A 24,258-nucleotide genomic window follows, 5' to 3' on the forward strand; every position below is an offset into this window, starting at 1 on the left:
GCTTATAAAAGTAATACTGTGGTGTGATTGGTCTACCTTCAATTTTCTCTTATTTACCAATAAAAATAACGATATCAACTACATGCACCAACAACTTCGTTTGTCTACGAATCAGACCAATGATTGTCTACGAACCATTTTATTTATGTGACAGTGAACTAAAATCTGAGAAGAAAATGACATAAATGAAAATGAAAATTGACACAAAATTTGTCAAAATACCGTATAAACATATTTGCGTATAATTCTATTGTTTCTTTTGTTTTCTCCCGCGTTTCCCAGGTTTGTTATAACCATAACACTTTTTGAATACACTTAGTACCTGTTTATCTGTATTTACAGTGTGTATAGTGTGACTGAAGTGAATTGTATCGCGTGAGCTCTTGACCTTAGGTCACTGATGCCTTGATGTTTTCTGTTGTGTAACGACGCCAAAACTGACTGACGAGCCATGCCAAATTTCTTATTAGTATCACCTACTACCGTCAACTCGATGATCCTTGACAGAGTCGGGCCTACTCCTATCATTGTGGTCACGGATGTAGGCCTGTTTCTGTCGTCTTACTGAATATAACGAGAAAATCTTCACGTTGCCCCTCTTTTGATGCAATACATAGTCTGTAAGTGAATACAACATGTTAAAACAACAAATTAATGGTTTTGCGTCATAATAGTAATCGATGTTGTTTTAGGTCACATCGCACATATACAAAAACGGCCCCGTTGAATTACGTTCCGCGGGTATCGCACAGCACACCTGTGCAAACAGCCTTACGGTTCAGAATCTCAAACAATGAGTACCTCGTAGTGAGAAGTAGTAGTAGATATAGAGCAGGTGCGAGTGAAGTGTGCTTGCCACCTCTATGTTACAATTGATGGTACAATGAGCGAGGAGGCAAACCAGGATGCAAGCAAGAAGGCCGCGTCCAACTGCCAGGAGGCCGCAGCGCCGGGTGCCGGAGCCGGCGCCGAGTGTGACGTGCTTGATGCCTCGACTAATGTGTCACAAACACATGTCACACAGGTACTACTGCACTCCACATACCAGTTCCAGACATTGATATATCACATTCACATGCCTATCTGGTGGTTATAATAATGAACAAATGAGTTTATTTGTCTAACACACTAGTCACCCTTGTTTCTTAACCATTTTTAATCAATGGATTTTGTGAGGGAAGTTTCCTCCGAACATTCCTCACATTAACAGAGTAACTATAGTGGTGTCCAAGTAAATAATGTAGAATAATAGATAATCAAAAATATATTTCTGATTAACATAAAATTATATATAAAACATGTTTATTACAATAATATACATAAGTTATATTGATACATTAATATGAGAGTAGACAAGTGGACAATACACTTTCTTTTCAAATATTCAAACTTCATCTGCCATACTAGCCAGTCTAGTCATTAATTGCCAACCTCATTCTAACAGATTTCAACCATCAAGATCAATTTCAGGTAGCTAACACATTAATCAATTTCATACAATTTAAATTAGTATTGAAAAAATAAATAAGTAATGAAAGTAAAAGTTACACATAGATTAAATTCATCTATGCTATGACATGGTTTAGTGTTTTGAGTAGTCACTAAAATGTCCAGACATGTGGCGGTGTGGTGGGTCGGGTCATTGGGCTCCCTAAAATATGGTCGAGCGCAGTGATGGTTGGCTCATCCATCATACTCGTGAACGAGTGCTGCTTGTGGGGACTGGTCTGCTCTAATCACTATGACTGATTTCCTCTTATTAATTGTTTAACCAGTTGGTTGTATATTCAATATTTTTTCTATTTAATTGAATCAGTGCTAATTGGTAGTTTGTATTCAACTTAAAAATGTAAAGTAAGAATAAATTATTTAAAAGAGCTACACACAAGTGTCTTGGTCATTCTTCTTGTTATGACACAGCTTTCCAATTGAGTGGTAGACTAAAAAAAATGTGATGACTATTCAAAAGTGCTTCAATGTAAGTTTATTTGAATAAATGATTTTCTTTTCTATAATAAATAAAATTAGAGTGTATGTTTGTAATATTGAATTAACCGTTTTCTACAACATGTGTATGAATATAAATATGGTACATACAGCAAAATAACATCTTTTACAATTTTTGTCTGTCTGTTTATACTTAAGCTAAGTAGAACTTGTGCTATAGGTACTAGACAATACATATAATTACGTAGATAGATTTTTGTTGTACAAAATGTCATGTTGGCAGAAGATGGAAGTCTTTTACCCGAGGAAGCCAAATAACAAGAAAAAAAATAAACCAAAAATATAATAATTATATGTGGGAATGACAGAATAAGGAATGTGTATATATGAGGAAGTTTGAAAGTTGCGCCGGTTATAGACAAGTTGCAAGGTAACAGATTGAGCTGGTATAGGCATGTTGACAGTTGCATCAACTGATGCAATGGACCATACCAGCACATTGGTATGGTTTACTAACCCTGTCTTTGTGTCTTTATTCTGATTTTTAATAAGATAATCGTTTTGTTCTCACTCCATTCACAAGCTATAGTAATAATAATAACAAAAATATGTTTAGATAAATGGTGTAGGTAAATCATCCATTATCAACCACATGTTATTGTTTGCAGATGACAGCAAGCTCTGAGCCCCCGGTGGCTGAGAACACGAAATGGATCTGTGAAGTGTGCACATACGAGAATTATCCACTCTCAAGAAAGGTATTTGAACTGTTGATTCCATTGTTTATGTTTTTATATTGCTCTCTGTATCATACGAGTTGATTAATGTGCATGCTAACTTTAATGTGCACTTTGAATCTTTATTGCTTATAATAACATTTTATATTACTGAAATCTATAGGTATTGTGAAGTGAATTACATTCTGACGGTCCATGATAGGTTTTTTAAGAGACAAAGAAAGTTCAATTAACTTATTTATTTTATCTATATATCTATACATATAAATAAAATTGGAGTGTCTGTTTGTAATATTGAAATAACCGTTTTTTACTACATGCATATGAATATAAATACGGTACATACACCAAAATAATATTTTTTATAACTTTTGTCTGTCTGTCTGTTTGTTCCGGCTAATCTCTGAAATGGCTGCATCGATTGTGACGGGACTTTTTTTGGTAGGTAGCTGATGTAATAAGGAGTAACTTAGGCTACTTTTATTTTAGAAAAATAAAGTTATATTCAACGCGAACGAAGTCGCGGGTACAGCTAGTTATAATTATAACTAGGAATCTCTATTGATTCGACTTATAAAACATTAGCCTATTCGCGTGACTGAATCTACTGTCCGTCCACTTGCCATCCTGTGTCCTCGTATCTCTTGGACGCTGTTCTTTCGAGTCATCAGCTGTTGGAAAGTATTGGGACATACTTTCCAAGAACAATCGCTGTATCCATGCCGATTGTGTAACTACAGGTAGGCAGTTGTATGAACCTAGGGGGGTACCCGTACCAGGTGGTATATTTTGCTTGTTTGTAATAGATAAAATTAAAAAAAATTAGGGATTTTACTGTATCTTATGTTTTATTTTTATGGATCAATTAAAAAATATAAATGATTGATACTGTATGTAAAAACGTCTATTTCAGTGCACGATGTGTCGCAGTTCGAAGCCGCTGTTGGGTGAGGATATATTTAAATTACAAGATGGCGCTAGTGCACTGCCCACGCAAGATGTCTGTGGTGAGTACGGTAAGTTTATCTGTCGTAACTTACATTGCCACGTCAACAAACGTTTTAATAGTATAAGTACCATATTTCAAATTACTTGTAAAAATATTTACGATTACTCCTTTTTTATGTTTGCTGGGTGTTCACTATTCACAATAATACGCACGGCAACATTATCGCGATATCCAATGCCGTAAATAATAAAAAAAAGTAAAAAAATAAAAAGAGATTACGAGGGTGGGAGTCGTTTCGCCTTTTGTCGTTGTCGAAAAAAGTGTTCTGATTATCGCTGTCGTAATTGTCGTAATTGTCGATATTTTATATAGATTTGTTAACTAAATTCGTGAATATTATTAGTTTAAGTACGAAATAATAAAGGAACGCAAGAGTTGATACTGGAAAGCACCTATTGTCGGTCTTGGCGGTAAACAGGTAACCCGTTCAAAAGGTAAGTTCGGACAAGCCCGGAGTTCTGGGAAGCCTTGCTGAAACCGAACCGGCAATCCTCGCAGTACAAGGTGAGTGCCTTCCAAATTATCAATTTCTTGCTCAATTCCAATTGTCGTAAATACAGTCCACTAAAGACAGCTGAATTCAAAATTATACGTTAGCTGTTTTCATAACATTTTTTGGTCCTTCGAGCCGGATAGTTTTGATAGGCGACATAATAATTATTGTTGTTAATTTGTTTTACACATTTTGTCGAGTAAAATAAATTATTATTGCGTTCGTTTTAATATAATTCAATAAAAGTCATTGTAGTTGAAGGTAGATAATTTATTATAGTGTAACTTAACTTTTTTTAATAATTTGAATTTTCGTGAGGCATAGACCAGCCACATACAGCCATATCGATTATATTAAATTTAAATCGATCGATTTTGTTTTCGTTGCGTATTATTGGGTAAAAATATCTAATTGTAAATTATTTCACGTAATTATCGTTTTATTGATTTTAATTATTTTTTTTTATTAATTTGGAGTATTTCTACCATGGCAACTAATAAAGACATTGAATCTGATACTGGTGATATAAACCGAATTTCTCGTGATTATGCGGTAATGAGATTGGAAATTATGGAGCAATCTGATTTGTTAGGGCTCTCTGAAGTAGATTTTAGGGATTTATCTAACGAATTTCACTCATCGCAGCGAAAATTGTTGTTATCGTTGAACCGTTTAGAGCGTACCAATGAACTTGAAATTACAGTTAAGTTTGATACAAAGATGAAACAAATTAAACAAAGATTTGTAGAAATGAATTCTATAGATAAAAAATCTATTTCTAATATAAATGTTAATAACAGTGAACCACAAGTTTCCGTAAAATTACCCAAAATCAATATAAAACCGTTTGATAGTAATTTGGATAATTGGATTTCCTTTATTCAATTATATAATTCGCTTATTCATAATAGGACGAATATATCAAATGTGGAGAAGTTACATTATTTATTGTCAAGTGTACAGGGTAAAGCTTACGATTTGATTAAGAATTATCCTCTCACTAATGAAAATTATCTAAATGCTTATGAAACTCTTTTGAAATATTATAACAGACAGCGACAAATCGCTACAGCTTATTATGAGAAGTTGCTATATTGTGAACCCATTAAATTTAAGACCAGTTCAGAACTTGAACGCATTTATCGTACATTTTCAGAAAATTTGGCTATTCTAGATAAATATAAATTGCCAGATAAGAATTTTATGTTGTTCCATATGTTGTGGTCAAAATTGGATAAATCTACAAGGGAAGCATTCCAACTTGAACAGAATACAGAAGATGTTCACAGTATACCTAAGTTTGAACATCTACAAAATTTTATTGAAAAACACTATAGGGCTTTAGAGTTAAGTAGTGTTAATTCGTTGTCATTGGGTTCAAAGTTTAATCCGAATTTATACAAAGTTGGTAATCAATTAAAATTTAAGGCAAAATCATCTCTTTTAGTGTCTAATACAGCTTGTGTATTTTGTAAAGGACAGCATGTTCTGGCTAAATGTGAAAATTTTATAAGCTTGAGTGTTAAATCACGTTTCGATTTTGTTAAAGAAAATCGTTTATGTTTATTGTGTTTCTCGAATAATCACACCCTAAAACAGTGTCGTGCTACTTATCGTTGTGAAGCCTGTAATTATTCTCACCATACATTGTTGCATTTTGATAAACCTAAGCCTGAAGCTCCTGTTGTCGATGAAAAAGCCTCAAGTAGTACTGTTTTGACTTCAATAGCAAATATTAGTCATAGCAAAACAGTTTTATTCTCTACAGCTAAAGTTTTAATAAAGGATGGACAGGGTAATTATCAAACCGTTCGTGTGTTATTAGACAGCGCAAGTGCTTGTAATTTTATTTCGGAGTCCTGTGCCAAGAGGTTACAATTGCCTATAACTAAAACAAATCAGTCAATCAATGGTATTGGTCATTCTTTAGCAAAACCACTTGGATTATCTGTTTGTGAAATAAAGCCGACGAATTCCTTCTCATCAAGTGAACTTAAATTCAAAGCTTTGGTGTTGTCGTCAATTTGTGCCGATCAACCAAGTCAGCATATTAATGCCTCAAATTGGTACCATATAAAAAAATTGCCACTTGCTGATCCTGAATTCGATTGCCCAGGACCAATTGATATTTTATTGAACGCTAGTATTTTTGTATCATCTTTACTACCTGGTTTGAAAAGAGGTGTCGCAGGGCAGCCGTGTGCATTGCAGACGGTCTTCGGCTGGATTTTAATGGGTGAATGTAACGGCACTGATAGTTTTCACCATACACGTGGGGATTGTTTCCTTATAACAGATACTTCCCAATGTAATATATCGAATTTGTCATTAGATAATTGTATTAGAAGGTTTTGGGAGATGGAAAGTATCGCATCGTTACCAAAGATTTTATCTAGGGAAGACAATCGATGCGAGAAATATTTTGTTGAAAAGTCTTGTCGTAATCGGGAAGGTAGGTTTGTTGTTCCATTACCTTTTGTCGATCCTAATAGCAAACCTATATTTTATAATTCTCGAGATATAGCCCTGAAAAGGTTTTTGTCGTTGGAAAATAAATTAAAGAGAAATTGTGAGTTTCGCCAGCAATATAGTTCTTTCATGCAAGATTATAAAGATTGTGGGCATCTTTTGGAAGTGAAACCTCCATCTGAAAATCTTGGTAAGTTTTACTATATTCCCCACCATGGTATATTGCGGCCTGAATCCGTGACTACTCCTCTTCGTGTTGTATTTGACGCCAGCGCTAAGGATACTAATGGTATCTCCTTAAATGACACTCTTTTATCTGGTCCTAAGCTTCAGTTAAATATTACTGATTTATTGTTGCGTTTCCGTTGTCACGCTGTAGTGTTTACAGGTGACATTAAACAAATGTATCGTCAAATTTTGATTTCTGATGAGGATTCGGAGTATCAACGTGTGTTGTGGCGATCGTCTCCTGATGAGCCTATTCGTGACTATAAACTCCTTACAGTCACATATGGCGTATCTTCTGCTCCTTATCAAGCACTCCGCACTATTGCTCAAATCGCTGAGGATGCCGCTGCTGAGTTTCCAACGGGATCAGCTGTGCTTAGCCGTGATATTTATGTTGACGATGTTGTGTCAGGAGCTGATTCCATCGAAAAGTGTTTAGTCATAAGATCAGAACTAACTAAAATATTGTCGTTGAATGGGTTCCATTTACGAAAATGGACTTCTAACCACAAAGCTTTCTTGAATGATCTTGATTCATCTGATTTGTATTCAGAGGAATTTAAGAGCTTCGAAGAAACTTCGGATATCACACTTAAAATTTTAGGGCTTTTGTGGATACCAAATTTAGATTGTTTTACTTTTAGGGTTGCTGAGTTTGAAGAGAGGCGGCTCACGAAACGTGTCATACTATCAGATATTGCGCGTATTTATGATCCGTTGGGTTTTCTCGGTCCTGTAACATTTTATGCTAAGTTTCTTATGCAATTACTCTGGACTTCAGGTGTTTCTTGGGACAGCGATGTACCCCTGGAAATAGCTAAGCAGTGGTCGAAATTTAAATCACAACTTTCGTCTTTGTCGTCTATTTCAATTACCCGTCGTATGATAGGTTCTTTCGTCTCCGTACAACTCCATGGATTCTGTGATGCTTCAGAACGTGGATATTGTGCTGTTATTTACTGTCGGTCTGTCGATACAAATGGTCATTATTCTGTTGAATTTTGTTGTGCAAAAACTAAGGTCGCACCACTTCGTAAATTATCGTTACCTCGGCTGGAATTGCAAGCTGCAGTTTTGTTAGCAGATTTAATGAGTTCGGTGTTAAGTGCTTTAAAACCTCTGTGTGAAATAAAAGATATCGTTGCTTGGTCTGACTCTAGTGTTGCTTTGTCATGGATAAAATCCTGCCCGTCCAGATGGCATACATTTGTTGCTAATAGAGTTAGTCACATTCAGGAACTTATCTCTCCTGATTGTTGGCGACATGTCAGTACCTATTTTAATCCTGCGGATGTCGGATCACGTGGCATTTATCCAGCTGAGCTAGCTAAAAATGGGAATTGGTGGAATGGACCTAAATGGCTTTCGGAACCAGACGAAAACTGGCCGGAGTCTACATTAATTCCATCTTCTGCTGATGTGCAAACAGAGCAGAAGATTATGTGTCTTCATACTTCTTCTGAAGTCCATTTTATTGACTGCTTAATAAATAGATTCTCGTCGTTATCAAAGTTGAAACGTGTATTGTCGTTTACTTTTCGATTCCTTCATAATTCTCGTAAAAACAATTTTGATAAAATTTTTGTTGGTCCTTTATTGTCGTTAGAAATAAACAAATCTTTAATGTTTTTGATTAAACACGTGCAGTTACATACATTTTCTAAGGAAATTGATATGATTAGGAATGGTCGGTTAAATTCTCTACCCAAAAACTTTCGTAAGTTGTCGCCATTTCTGGATGATGCGGGTTTCGTCAGGGTGGGCGGACGCTTGGCAAATGCTAAAGTAGATTATAGTATCAAACATCCCCTTCTATTACCTCGCAATCATCGTCTCACACAACTTATAATTGAAGATTGTCACCAGAGATTTATGCACCCTGGTGCACAGACTCTCCTTAATATTCTCGCCCAAAGTTTTTGGATTTTGTCGCCGAAGAGAGCGATTCGTTCTGTGATCGCTAATTGTGTAAATTGTTTTCGTGTTAAACCTCAACCAGCTCCAACTCCTCTTATGGGAAATCTGCCTACATATCGTGTTAATCAGATAAAACCCTTTTCGAACGTTGTGGTTGATTACGGGGGTCCTTTTGATATTGCATTAGGTCGGGGTCGTGGCGTAAAAACGTATAAAGGTTACATTTGTGTTTTTATTTGTGCTGCCACAAAAGCTATCCACATCGAGTTGGCGTCGGAACTTTCTACTGAAGCCTTTTTAGCTGTGTTGAAGCGGTTTATCGCGCGAAGAGGTCGTTGTAGCCATATTGTGTCGGATCAGGGGAGAAATTTCGTTGGGGCTAGCAATTATCTTGACTCGGTTATGAAAAAGGTAACAGAAACTCAGGAAATTAAATTCTCGTTAAGCCCTCCTGGTAGTCCACACTTTAATGGGTTAGCAGAAGCGGGTATAAAATCGGTGAAAACCCATCTAGCTCGAGTTATTGGTCTTCAAAGATTAACCTTTGAAGAGTTCTATACAGTTTTAACACAAATAGAATCTATGTTGAATTCTCGACCTCTATCGCCTATTAGCTGTGACGCTAATGATCTGTCGGTTTTGACACCAGGTCACTTTCTGACATTAGAACCCTTGTCGTCCCTTCCAGAAGAGAATATTACTAGTCAATCTATTAGCGTTCTCCAGCGATGGAAGTTAGTTCAGAAAATGCATCAGGACTTTTGGCGCCGTTATCAACGTGAATATATTCATACGCTTAATCAAAGAGCTAAATGGAACAAAAATTACACTAATATAACTATTGGCACATTAGTACTAATCATAAATGAACAATCGAGTCCTTTAAAATGGACTATGGGTCGCATTGTCGCTTTACACCCAGGAATTGATGGTGTTTGTAGGGTAGTGACAGTTAAAACTGCGACTGGTGAATACAAACGACCAGTTGTTAAAATTTGTCCTTTACCTATGGCTAATTAAAATGTGTAATTCTTTTTGTTGTTTGTTATTATTGTTTTTCTTTTCCCGCACTAGTTAGTTAAAATTAGTTTAAAAATATGTCAATCAATATTAGGATCCATAGTTTTTATTTTGTTGTCACATTTAATTGTTGTTTATGTCGCTTTAAATACGTTGCATTTAGGTGGGCGGAATGTTCACTATTCACAATAATACGCACGGCAACATTATCGCGATATCCAATGCCGTAAATAATAAAAAAAAGTAAAAAAATAAAAAGAGATTACGAGGGTGGGAGTCGTTTCGCCTTTTGTCGTTGTCGAAAAAAGTGTTCTGATTATCGCTGTCGTAATTGTCGTAATTGTCGATATTTTATATAGATTTGTTAACTAAATTCGTGAATATTATTAGTTTAAGTACGAAATAATAAAGGAACGCAAGAGTTGATACTGGAAAGCACCTATTGTCGGTCTTGGCGGTAAACAGGTAACCCGTTCAAAAGGTAAGTTCGGACAAGCCCGGAGTTCTGGGAAGCCTTGCTGAAACCGAACCGGCAATCCTCGCAGTACAAGGTGAGTGCCTTCCAAATTATCAATTTCTTGCTCAATTCCAATTGTCGTAAATACAGTCCACTAAAGACAGCTGAATTCAAAATTATACGTTAGCTGTTTTCATAACACTGGGGCTCTTGGGCACGCAAGAATTCGGGGCCCTTTTTGAAAGAAAAAAGGCTCATTAGGTATAAGAACATAGGAATAGGCGAAGTAATTGGTATAATGGCGTAGTATATGCCTTGTAAATACCTGCTGATTTCTGAAAAGTGTAATGTGCCCAATAAAAATCTTTTGATAATAAATGTGTGGTCCCCTGAGAATGGGGGCCCTGGGCACGGGCCCTTATGGTATATACGTGTTTTGCTTGGCAGCAGCTTAAGGAGTAGTCATGGTTTCAGGTGCGGAAGCGGTAACGGAACGACTGAAACCTCTCAGGATATCATCGCCGCAGGGGCAGCCCTGCGAGGGCGCCTCCTCTGTCAACAAGTGGCCTTGTCCGGTGAGTGTACACTCATACTAGATTTAAAGACAAACTTGCTGTCCCCAAGTATAGTTTAGAAAAAGTCAATAGGTCTTTTATGGGAATAGGTATAAAAATTTACAATAAGATACCAAAGGATATACTGGAATTACCCTTAAATAAATTCAAAACATCTGTTAAAAGATATACTACTGAGCGAAGCCTATTACTCACTAAACGATTACTTGAATGACGAGCGTGCATGGCAATAGTTTTCATGTACGGGATTTTCATTTAATGTTAGACATAGACACCTATGCATTGTAAATAAACTGGCTTTTTTAAAAAAGTAATTCAATTGAGTTTCTTGCCAGTTCTTCTCAATTGGATCTATATACCGAACTGGACGGTAGGGAAAAAAAATTATAATGTAAAAATTTGACGTTCATAAGCGGCTAAAATGTCCTACATGAATATGTAAATGATTTTTGAATTTCAATTTCTATTGAATTTGAAATTGTGATATTGCATTGTGCAACTCATCTTTACAAAGATTGCGAACATGACTGACAATTCGATATACGCTATTAGTTTTATTAAAATTTAATTTTTTGTAATTTGTTATGACTATTTTTTTAACGGATCATAATGAAATGATGAATGTTTCCGCTTGCCCTAATGTTTTAGGCAGGTGGGACACCAGAGGGGATTAACGGTTTAGGAGGATGATAGGATGAGCATGAGGTCAAGTCATTTAGCACAGATGGTGGGTAGATCTGGTCGTTGAACACTATGTTCCCAAACTATATTTCAGTGATGATGATGCTACTACTTATGCCTTCAGTTTTTGTTATCAGCCAGATTAGAACTCATGCCCTTCATAGTCTAATCCGGAGTAGTAAATTGACCTAAGATGATGAGTATCGTGGTGGACCCAACGCAACATTGTAATTCCAGTCCTATTCTTCAGTCAAGACACATACCCGTTTGGTAGCTTCAAAACTGACGGTCCCTAGTCACGTGCCAATATTGCCTGAACCTAATTCCGCCTCTGGTATCGTAGCGTACTGGTTGCCGTGTAATTTAATGGAGTATAGGTGAGGCGCGTGCCTAGGTCGTGTAGGCCTCAGTCCGTTGTATCGTGTCATACTGGTCGGCGTGTAATGTAGTATAGATGTAGAGGTGCGTTGTTGTTTGCAGACGTGCACGTACGAGAACTGGCCGAAGGCTGTGAAGTGCGCCATGTGCGGCGCGGCCTGCCCCCCGCCCGCGCCCCCGCCCGCCCCCGCGCCGCCCTCCCCCACGCCCTCGCGGACGGCAGGTACCGCCCGCACACGCACCACGCACCCACACATCTCTAACACAAACTTAGGGGTTTAACAAAGACTTGATGTCTCCATTTTCTGCACGGTCAACGCTATTTTAACTTATACTTTTTTTTTCTTTTGTCTATGTTTTTTATAGATAAAAATGTAATGTCATGGCCATCTTTAAAATATATACACGTTAAGAAGAATATTTAATTTCTTACCAAAACTTTACCTGACGGGAGAGCTCAAACCAGCTACAGGTCTTAGTACAAAGAAATAGCCCGAACCTTTTAATAAAAAATTACATTCTCAAATGCAAACATAATAATCAACACATGTAGCTCGATATATTTGAAACCAACGTGATAAAAGACTATCCTATCGTCAACTCTCGGGATATTTCACTGAAACTGACTCTCTTAATTTTTTTTTGTCAATTTGAATGACAAATTTGAATCCACAACTGTTTGATTCAATCTCACAAACCTTGAGGTTCGGAAACCGGATAAAAATATTATTAGGACATGTTAGGAAGAAAATTACCATATATATATTCTCTTTTTACGCACACACACACACACACACACATAGATAGTGGAAATATATACACTACTAGCAGACTCGGCCACGCATTGCTGTCGCTAAGGTTCTTGAATAAAATAATATAGCGACTATAAATTGAGATGTAAGCTATCCTATTTCAAGTTGGATCAAATTGCACACAATGTGCAAATCAAATTTGCATCGGTTCAGTAGTTTGGAGTCCATTGCGGACGAACTACGTGATTTTTATATATAAAGATGATATGAATATAGTAATGTTTATGGAATAGAATAGAATAGAAAATCATTTATTCAAATAAACTTAATTTAAGCACTTTTGAATAGTCAACATTTTTTTAAATCTACCGCTTATTTGGTAAGCTGTCTCATCACAAGAAGAATAAGCAAGAAACTTGTGTGTTGCTCTTTTAAACAATCCTTGTAAGTTCACATTTTACAAGTCGAAACGTGTGAATACAAACTACCAATCAGCACTAATTTATTTAGGCTCAAATATAAAAACACAATAAGATTAAATCAGTAAATAATAGTGATATGTTATGTCCCATCAGGTACAAACGATATCTGCAACAGTCAGAACTTGTCTCTGCACGACGTGGACTCAAATACACGACGCACCTCGAAAAGAAGGACGAACAACGTCGACTGGATATGGCTGCAGGCCTGCTTGGGTACGTACATTCAAATTGTGACAATTTCACATTGTTTCAAACATTATTAATTACTAGCTGTACCCGTGACTTCGCGTGGAATTTAACTTTATTTTTCTAAAATAAAAGTAGCCTAAGTTGTTCCTTATTACATCAGTTATCTGCCAAAAAAAGCCCAACTAACAATTCTCGCCAGTAATCTGTGGTTGTCGTAATTCCTTTATTCGTCCCCACATAATATCTGCCTTTATGCTCTATGCGTTTACATTCAGCCGCTTCCCCTGCCACTGCAGCCGCGATTCTTAACGCGGGAAGCGTGAAAACCAGCGTACGCAATCGTGAGCATTGCATTTTACAATTTTTTTTGCAATTTTATATAATACTAGCTGCACCCGTGACTTCGTCCGCGTGGAATTTAACTTTATTTTTCTAAAATAAAAGTAGCCTAAGTTACTCCCTATTACATCAGCTACCTGCCAAAAAAAGTCCTGTTCAAATCGGTCCAACCATTTCAGAGATTAGCCGGAACAAACAGACCGACAGACGAACAGACAAAAATGTTAAAAAGTGTTTTTTGGTGTATGTACCATATTTATATTCATATGCATGTAGTCAACAGGCACTCCAATTTTATTTATATGTATAGAAGACGTTTAAAATTTATAATTTGCCAATAACTTTATAATTATATCGTTGCTTTATAAGTCAGATATCTGGTATTTCGCAATGGAAATTAATTATTACATAAATACAGTAAAGCACACACGATTGTTGCGCTCTCCGTTTGCGCACGCTGTGTTTCTCGGTCTTTTTGTCCACATGCACATTCTTTCCCGCGTGAAAGAACGTAGGTGTAAAGGCAGGTATTGTGGCGGCGTACAGTGTAATAAGGGTGGAGTGCGTGTGCAGGCGTGGTGGAGGGCGACGAGCGGCGCGTGGAGGCGTACCTGGCGAGCGGCGGCGACCCCGCGCGCGCACTGGCGCCCCACGAGCTGCCGCTGCTCGACCGCGCCTCCGCCTTCGACGTCGGACACACGCTCGTGCACCTCGCCATCAGGTACGCCCCACCCTATTGTCCTACCCGCTCGTTAGACGTGCTAACCTGGTCTCGCGTACCTCTCTCTACGTATCGGTGATAGGTATCACGCCAGTAGACGTGCTCCATCCTAGCTCCCGTGCCGCTAGACTTGCCTCAACACGCCAGCAGGTGTACCCTACTCTGGTCTGATGTACCTCTCAGTACCCTAGCTTCCTCGGTGCTCATCTCGAGTATGCTGCAGATACCACGTCAGTAGATGCGCTCTATCCTAGCTCTGTAACCACTAGACGTGCCAATCGGCCGCACTCAGTACACCAGTGTGACCTACCCTGGTCTGGCGTTCTCTCTCTATAGTACCTTACCTTAGCCGGTGCTCATCGTCTGTGCTGCAGCTACATGTCGAACTGGTAGCTGCCCCATCCTAGCTCCGTAACCGCTATTCGTGCTTATCTGCCGCACTCAATAAGACAGTCTGATATCAGTATTATTGTAAACATGTACAACATTTATTTGAAAAGAACACGTGCTGAGTTTCTTGTCAGTTCTTCTCATCTCGAAATCATTCCGAACTGACGGTAGGTAGATTTGACATATCATAAGAGTCTGTAATAGACCTACATGAATAAAGATATTTTGGATTTGAATTTGAATTGGATCTACGTGGTCATACAAAAGGATAGACGTGTTGCAAAATATTGCGCCAAACACCGAGTGTGTTTTGCTCCAGTCATCAATTTTTAGTCTGTGGGAGATTATAAAGATGACATGGATCACTCATTCACTAGTTTTATTTTAATTTCAGATTTCAAAGACAAGAGATTTTGGCAAATTTACTTTCTCGAATATCCGGCGGTGGTTCCGGCATCAAAAGGTCACCATCATACATAGGTATGTTATACTTTATTGTGTCATTACATAGTATAAAACAAAGTCGCTGTCGCTGTCTATGTATGCTTGAATCTTTAAAACTACGCAATGGATTTTGAAGCTTATTTTTAATAGATAGAGTGATTCAAGAGGAAAGTTTATATGTGTAATACATGTACACCCGTGCGAAGTCGGGGCGAGTAGCTAGTTGTATATAGTTATAGGAAGTTTGTTACGCTTTCACACAAAAACTACTGAACCGATCATCATGAAATTTTGTACACATTTTCTTGGAGGTATTAGAATGAACATAGGATATTTATTATTAAAAAAAACTAATATTTTTTAATAAAAAACAAAAAAAATATATAATATATAAAGCTATATATAATAGCTAATTCAGCGCCATCTTAGCAGCCAGTAATAAAGTTATAAATCAATTAAAATAAATTGACTATATCAAGATTATGTTACTTCAGCGCCATGTCAACCAGCAATGAAGTTATGCGAAGGAACCCGCTGGTAAAAGCTAGTATGTAATATTGTGTATTAATATTATAACGTGTTCAGCCCCGGACCTGGCCGCGGCGATACGTCGGCACATGGCGAGTTGCATTCGAGTGAATAAGGGCAACTTTCTGAGTCGGTACATGACGGAGTTCTGCACCTTCTCCCTACCAGCAGGTACACACAACTGACGCTCTAAAATAATTAAATGTAAATTAATAATAAGTATTTTTAAAAAAACTATTGGGTACAAAAGATTTGACCTATAAATACCTACCTAGACGTCATATGTTATGTAAGAACTATAGGTACAGATAACCATGGAAATGCGGGGTACTTACTATGGGACACAGTCACCTAGATACATCAAAATAATAATTGCATTTAATAATGTCTAGTAAGACAAATTCAATATTGTCTACTAGGCACTGCTGTATCTAAACTGTGTCACCCCACCTTACATTTTCCTATTGTTATTTAGTATATAAGATCATTATTTCTATGTACACATTGTCAGTTTATTATCATCTGTAATATACATCGTCTCGACCAGCAACATCGTATCATTCACCTGCAACACTTACTATATGACCGTCACAGCGTATCACTGCATCTAAATTGTTGAATGTTAAATTTGCTACTGTAAGACATACTAACATAAATAATGACGAGGTAATAATCAAAGAAAAGTGATGATTACAGCGTCCTGGCTAACTTGTTTGTAGTAGGTTTGACAATATTTTTTTAATAATCTTTTAAATGTAGTAGTGATGTAAGTAGGCATAGAATGGAAGTTTATAGTTTATGGTTATATTTTTGCTCAAAGAATTAATAAGTGATTTAAAAAATTACAAATATGGTAATTTATTATGCGAAGTAATTGTTAATAGTATAAATATTAATGAGGTTTTTTTTGATGATATGGATTTTTTTTTAATTTCGCTTGAATAAAATTTTGTAGTTAGTGATTGATCAGTTAATAATTAGGTATTGTAATTATTGTTTGGTCGGTTGTTTATTAAGTTTCAGCTCGGAGTACATATGTACGTTAGGTTGAGTTAGTCAGAATTTGTTTGTATGAATCATAACAGAATATCATGTATAGATTAGAATAAATTCATTTTTGAAATATCTTTATTTACGTAGGTATATTATAGACTCTAATGACATGTTAAATTTATCGTCAGGTTGGAATGATGAGCTTGAAATTCAGCTGGTATTTTTTTTCAAATAAATGTTGTACATATTTACCATAATATAGATGAATAGAAAATAAATTAACATTGCATGAGTTTTTTTAAATTGAACTGTGGGTGTGGTCATGACTGTGTACCGTCGGTGTGTCGCAGAGATAATGGAGCTGCCGGGCGCGGTGCAGCAGCAGGTGTTCGACGAGGTGCTGGACCGGGAGGCGCAGCGCGCGCTGGAGGGCGGGCCGCGGCCGGCCGTCAACTTCAGCGGGGAGGTGACGGCGCGGCTGCGCTCGCGGCTGTTCGCGCTCTGGAACCGCTCCGCCGGCGACTGCCTGCCCGACGCGGCCGCGCAGGCCGCCTACGGCGTCGCCGACCGCGGCCAGGCGCTGCGCGCGGCGCTGGCGGCCGCCATGGCGGCGCCGCTGTACGCGCGCTGGGCCGCCTGGGAGCGCCTGCAGGCGGCGCGCCCGCCGGCGCCCTACGCGCCCTCCGAGCCGCAGCTGCGCGGCGAGTGGGCGCGGCTGGCGGCGGCGGCGGCGCGGCCGGGCGCGGCGCTGCGCCAGCCGCACGTGTTCGCGCTGGCGCACGTGCTGCGCCGCCCGCTGCTGGTGCTGGGCGTGGAGCTGGTGGCCTCGCACCGCGGCGAGCCGCTCGGCTACGCGCGGTTCCGCGGCCTGTACCTGCCGCTGCTGTGGGACCCGGACCGCTGCTCCAAGTCCCCGCTGTGCCTGGGCTACACGCGCGGACACTTCTCCGCGCTCGTGCCCATGGAGCCCTACCGGCCGCGCCGAGACTACATCTGCCGGTGCGCGACTTCACGCCGCGTTACTAACATGTCAAGCTTACGCTAAAACATCTTCTGCACTATGACCTATAGGAACTATAAACTTTTCACATCTCTATACAAACAAAATTTCTAAAATTATAAAAATAACCTATAAATGTTATATTACAAATTATTTTAGTATCCAATAATCCATTTATAAAAAAAACTATATATACATATAAATAAAATCAAAATATTTGTTTGTAACATTGAAATAACTGTCTTAAACTACATGCACATGCACATAATATAAATACGATACATATACCAAAATAATATTTTTTACAATTTTCGTCTATCTGTCTGTTTATTCCGGCTAATCTGTATAACTGAACCAATTTTGACAAAACATTTTTAGCAGATAGCTGATGTAATAAGAAATAACTTAAGCTACTTTTATTTAAAAAAAATAAAGTCAATTCCCACGCAAACGAAATCGCGTGTACAGCTAGTAGTCTATATAACATCACATTACAACTAAGAAAAACGAAAAACAATAAAAAAAAAAATAGGTAAAATGTAGCAGAAACAAATTTGAAATTTTAATTTTTAGCTAAAAAATACTAGAAAAATATGTTTATATGACTTATAAATAATAGTGTATGAAATATTTGATTACAGTGACGATGAAGAAGAGACCGAGAATGTAACGTACCTGCCGCTCACAGACTCCGAGGGGAAGTTGTTGCCTGTACATTATTTGACCTGTGAGGAGGTGAGTACACGTTCATTTTGAGACCGGGAATTAAGTTATCTGATCTACAATAGAAGCATAATCCCTGATTTGATTTGAATTATGATGTCGGCGTCAGTTACTGAGTGAGTGAGTAACTTCAATGACAAATGTGAGCAGTGTGATGAGAGTGGCGAGTGTGAGGAGTGTGACGAAAGTGGCGAGTGTGGGGGTGTGTCGCAGATGGACACGGAGGGCGTTGTGCGGCGCTGGCTGTCGGCGTGTGTAACGCACGCCGACAGTGGAGCGCGGTGTGTGGCGAGTGTGATGAGTGTGACGAGTGTGGGGGTGTGTCGCAGATGGCGGACACGGAGGGTGTGGTGCGGCGCTGGCTGTCGGCGTGCGTGACGCGCGGGGGGGTGCTGGCTGCACGGCAGACGCTGCACCCGAGGCCACTGCTGCAGGCCCAGATGCTGGAGGAGTGGCTCAACCACTACCGCCGCCTCGCGTTAGTACCCACACATTATGACATATACCGAACAGATAAAAAAAACACTGGACAATTAACACAGCGCCATCTAGTCCCAAGCTAAGGAAAGCTTGTGTTATGGGTACCACACAACTTATATAAATACTTAGATTTTTTATAGATACATACATATTATACATAGAAAACACCCAGACATAGAAAACAATTATACTCATGAATACTGTTGTAACTGGCTAATCAGATATGTATTTTATATTCTAAATTTGTATTTTGAAATTTATAGTTTCTCTATAGATTCTTTTTTTGATACTTCAATTCATTCTTTCTGTTCCTAATTATCAGTTCTCTATTATTTAATATATTTTCTCCGTTTACTTTCATGTGACATTTTTGACAGAAAATATTTTTTCTTATTAACACAAAAATATTCACAATAAACCGTCCTCTTCAACGAATTTAATTTAAAATCTATAATGTGTTAAGCTCGTGCTGATAACGTGTTGTAGTAATAAGAAAGAAGACTAGGTAAACGGAGAAAATATATTAAATAATAGAGAACTGACAATTAGGAACAGAAAGAATGAATTGAAGTATCAAAAAAAGAATCTATAGAGAAACTATAAATTTCAAAATACAAATTTAGAATATAAAATACATATCTGATTAGGGGTGGCTAATCAGATTTAATATATTTTCTCCGTTTACCTAGTCTTTTTTCTTATTACTACAACACGTTATCAGCACGATATTCAACAAGCTCAACCCGAATAAGAAAAAGACTCTTTCGTTGTGATTTATTTTTTGTGCTAATAAGGAAAAATATTATATTATTCCTGTCAAAAAAATGTCACATGAAAGCAAACGGAGAAAAATTTACATAGTAAGTCGAATTCCTCATCAATTCCGTCGTTGTCTTTTACTAGTAAATAAGGGTATCCTTCGTGGATATTTAAAATGCCCAATTCTAGGATCTGTGGTCACGAATATGCGCTTACGGCGCGGATCAGAAGGCAAGGAATAGCTGATATTGACAAAATTATTAAAGATTCCGTTGCTGTTATATATTCCTATGAAGTCTCACTTTTGGAATCTGTCTTATGGATAAGGTATTTTATTATTAAAAGGGAATTAATTGATGGTATCTTGAAGATGAAAAGAATAAAAGAAAATTATATATTATACATCAGAAAAATATAGTACTGTTTTTTAAGATGCTATATTTTGTATAGGCAAATATTTTATATTTTCTGATGTTATTTCTTTTGATAATATTGGATTTTTTGTTTGGTCGTTACATATAATATTTTTTTGTTAAATGTAATAAATATAAATAAAATGTCCTTTTTAGAATATTTCAAAAGCAGTGATATGCCTGCTGATGTTTTTAAGAAACGCATGGTAGGTATAGGGTTGGCAAAATATTTCTTTTTGTAATTCCTTTTTTTTTTTTTTGCTTTTTGACCATTTCTGATTAAGGGGGAGTGTTGTAACTGGCTAATCAGATATGTATTTTATATTCTAAATTTGTATTTTGAAATTTATAGTTTCTCTATAGATTCTTTTTTTGATACTTCAATTCATTCTTTCTGTTTCTAATTGTCAGTTCTCTATTATTTAATATATTTTCTCCGTTTACCTAGTCTTCTTTCTTATTACTACAACAAATACAAATTGCAACGCGAGAGAAATCGAACCCGCGACGATCAGTGGTAAAGCGGTGCGCTAATCCGCTAGACCACAGAAGCCGTCAAAATGTAACGGGAACTATTTATATAATTGTAATGCTAACAGTTTCTATCAATTACAATTCAAAATCCTTGCCACTAATGTACTTATGAGACACAGTTACCTAGATACAGTAGAATCTCCATTAACGGGTCTCATTCTCTCTAATTATCAATTTAGATATTTGAAGATTTGTTCAATTTAGATATAGGAGATAGAAGATGAAATAAAAACTGAAACTGTCAAGTAGCATCTCACGTAGAAGCTTTTAAAGTTAATGTTGCTTTTAAGCAGTTTGAAAGACAACACGAATCGGATCCCATACAGTTGAATAGAATAGAATAGAATAGAAAATCATTTATTCAAATAAACTTACATTGAAGCACTTTTGAATAGTCATTACATTTTTTTTAATCTACCGCTCGTTCGGAATGCTGTCTCATCACAAGAAGAACGAGCAAGAAACTTGCGTGTTGCTCTTTTAAATAATTTTATTATTACTTTACATTTTTAAGTTTAAGTGTGTGAATACAAACCACCAATGTTAACTGATAGTTACAACTGAAGCGCATCAGGGACTTGCCGCAATGAAAACATGTGATTTATTACGCCAAAGATCAATAACAAGTTATGTCCAATCAAAAATTTTAATTTACATATGTATTATGTAATTCATTATCTATCGTTATAGCTCGTTAATGTATTATCTAAGTAAAGCCCATTACATAATGAAAAATTATTATGATATGATGTGCTTTGAAATCGGTTATCCGGATTTTCGGTTGTACGGAATACCCCTGGTTTTAATTGATCCGGATGGCATTCTACTGTACATCAAAATAATAATTGCATTTAATAATAGTTAGTAAGACAAACTCAAAAGCGCAAAACACAAGTTTCTTGCTCATTCTTCTTGTGATGAATCTGCATTCCGAATGAGTGGTAGAATAAAAATATGACTATCCAAAAGTGCTTGTAATGAGTTTATTTGAATAAAGATTATTATTTCTAATTAATATTGTGTACTAAGCACTGCTGTATCTAAACTGTGTCACCCCACTATGAATTAGTGGTAGTTTGTATTCACACACTTAAACTTAAATTGTAAGTAAGAATAAATTATTTAAAAGAGCAACACACAAGTTTCTTGTTTGTTCTTCTTGTGATGAGACAGCATTCCGAATGAGCAGTAGAATAAAAAAAAAACTATGACTATTCAAAAGTGCTTCAATGTTAAGTTTATTTGAATAAATGATTTTCTATTCTATTCTATTCTATTCCCACTTTACATTTTCCTATTGTTATTTAGTATATAAGATCAATATTTTTATGTACATATTGTCAGTCTATTATCATCTGTATATATATCTGTATAGTCTCAACCGACAACATAGTATGTTTACCCCGCAACAGTACCCAAGTGTGTAATGAGCGCGGTGTGCGTCCCCGCAGGCAGCAGTCGCAGGGTCCGTTCCCGCCGCGGCTGTCGGGCGCGGACCTCTCGAGCGACCCCGACACCGACGAGGAGTGACCCCGCCCGGGGACTCGCGCCGGACTCGCCTGCAGAGGTTTCACTGCTGCCTCCACACCTCACATTGTACTGCGCCGCCCGGCTCGCCCTGGCCTCTCCGCTCTAGTGCGGGCCGCACGTCACCTCGCGTGTCGGTTGATAACCGATAAATTTAACGAATTACCGGTAATCGTTCCGACCGAACGATCCTATAGATCGTATGTCAGATATGGATAAAAATAGATTCAAAATCTACGTGTACGTTGCGTCAATTTTCGTATCTAAATTAGACACTCGCGAAATTTACTCGTTATTTCAATTCTCGTAATAATAATAATCTCAGGATAATTCACACAGCGCCATCTAGACCCAAGTTAAGCTAGCTAAACTAGATCACTGACACAAATACACAGATATTTTCGTAAATACATATAATACGTAGAAAACACACAGACTGAGAAGCAATCAAACTCATGAATACGAATGTTTGTGCAGTGTAAGGAATCGAACCCGCGGAAGTAAAACCGTGTAGTAAATCACAAAGGCCGTGAAATAAATATATCGAAAATATTACCGGCTGGTTTTTAAATGCAGGAGGGAATTTGATATTATTGAATAGCTTTTGTAACATGAAGCGCTTTTCAAAGTAGAGTAGTAGTGACGCTTTGTTCTCGTATAAGTTGTGGTATTTGATCGTCTATCTCTATCTATGTCTGTGATTCAATCTAATGAACATTCATAATATTCATTCATTCATTATCGTGGATATTTAACCTTTCGAATGTCCGTAGTCTATCGCAGCGACCGAAACTGAAGAGGCGGTATGCGCGCGCCAGCTGTACTTTTTCAAATGCGTTTCGATCTTATTTCATTTTAAATAAGGACTAAATTAGTTAAAAAGAAGTCACGGTTTTGCGGGCACAGATTCAAATTAAAAAAAATCATTTATTCATGTAGGACATTTTAGCCGCTTATGAACGTCAAGTTTTTACATTATATTGTTTTTCCCTACCGTCCAGTTCGGTATATAGATCCAATTGAGAAGAACTGGCAAAAAACTCAATTGAGTTACTTTTTTTTTTAAAAGCCAGATCTGTGACAAGACCGTAATACGGTTTTAGAGGGGTCCACAGATCTGTGTCAAAACGTTCGACGGGTTAATTGTTTAGTTAATTGTAATATTATTGCTCATTATTACGTATTCGATGGATTACGTTTACGTTTAGTTGAATTTATTTATAGAACTTACATAATTGCAATAATATATTTTTAAACGTTCCGGATATATACGAGATCGTATATAGAACACACGGTGTTATCGCGAACGAGATGCTGCGTTAAATGAATATTGCCTTTCGTACAGCTTGTATCTTAACATCTCCTATTGGATACACTCTATCTATATGTAGCTTAAAGTTAATTAAAAAGAAAAATACATTATTCTGAAGTTTATTGAGGTTAAAATCATTCTAAATTTATTTTATTTATTTATACATGGATTTATTTACTTATATATAGATTTAACATTTATTTTCTGTTATAAGTAGTCCCAAAACAAGGTCAGACCTGTAGCTTGGAGGCTAGGAGCACAGATACCAAAAAGATGTATGTGTACACTACAGAGAACTAATTTATGCAACAATTACGAGCATTACTGTTGGGTGAATAAATAAATTATATATATATATATATATAACTACCAGACCCGGCCACGCGTTGCTGTGGCTAAGGTTCTTGAATAAAATAATATTGCGACTATAAATTGAGATGTAACCTATTCAATTCTATTTCAAGTTGGATCAAATTGCACACAATGTGCAAAACAAATTTGCAATCGGTTCAGTAATTTACGAGTCCATTGCGGACAAACAACGTGACACGTAATCTATACATAGAAATAAAATTGGAGTGTCTGTTTGTAATATTGAAATAATCGTTTTTACTACATGCATACGAATATAAATACGGTACAGCAGAATAAAATTTTTTACAATTTTTGTTTATCTGTCTGGTTGTTCCGGCTAATCTCTGATATGGCTGGACCGATTTAGACGGGACTTTTATTGGCAGGTAGCAGATGTATTGAGTAAC

General features: G+C 37.2%; 1 protein-coding gene across 1 annotated transcript; it reads left to right on the forward strand.

The window, feature by feature from the left end:
* Nucleotides 1-403: 403 nt before the first annotated feature.
* On the forward strand, nucleotides 404-23,141 carry LOC131855682 (ubiquitin thioesterase trabid-like). The gene is made up of 14 exons (XM_059206981.1): nucleotides 404-620; nucleotides 693-1,024; nucleotides 2,616-2,705; nucleotides 3,598-3,691; nucleotides 10,752-10,852; nucleotides 12,014-12,134; nucleotides 13,239-13,358; nucleotides 14,247-14,394; nucleotides 15,179-15,264; nucleotides 15,814-15,927; nucleotides 17,100-17,748; nucleotides 18,391-18,484; nucleotides 18,802-18,950; nucleotides 22,110-23,141. Exons 2-14 carry the CDS (start codon nucleotides 884-886, stop codon nucleotides 22,186-22,188), a joined length of 1,986 nt encoding a protein of 661 aa, XP_059062964.1. The 5' UTR covers nucleotides 404-620; nucleotides 693-883; the 3' UTR covers nucleotides 22,189-23,141.
* Nucleotides 23,142-24,258: the final 1,117 nt, after the last annotated feature.

Source organism: Achroia grisella, unplaced genomic scaffold (assembly GCF_030625045.1).
Source record: "Achroia grisella isolate CSIRO2021 unplaced genomic scaffold, CSIRO_AGI_Agris_v1 utg1462, whole genome shotgun sequence".
NCBI classification, from domain to species: Eukaryota; Metazoa; Arthropoda; class Insecta; order Lepidoptera; family Pyralidae; genus Achroia; species Achroia grisella.

What these genes read in the sequence shown, in the direction of transcription:
- LOC131855682 (XM_059206981.1), top strand. Translation starts at nt 884, where the DNA reads ATGAGCGAGGAGGCAAACCAGGATGCAAGCAAGAAGGCCGCGTCCAAC. An exon ending in AAGGTCACCATCATACATAG is followed by an intron (nt 15,265 to 15,813) that starts GTATGTTATACT and finishes TAACGTGTTCAG; the next exon opens with CCCCGGACCTGGCCGCGGCG. An exon ending in CACCTTCTCCCTACCAGCAG is followed by an intron (nt 15,928 to 17,099) that starts GTACACACAACT and finishes GGTGTGTCGCAG; the next exon opens with AGATAATGGAGCTGCCGGGC.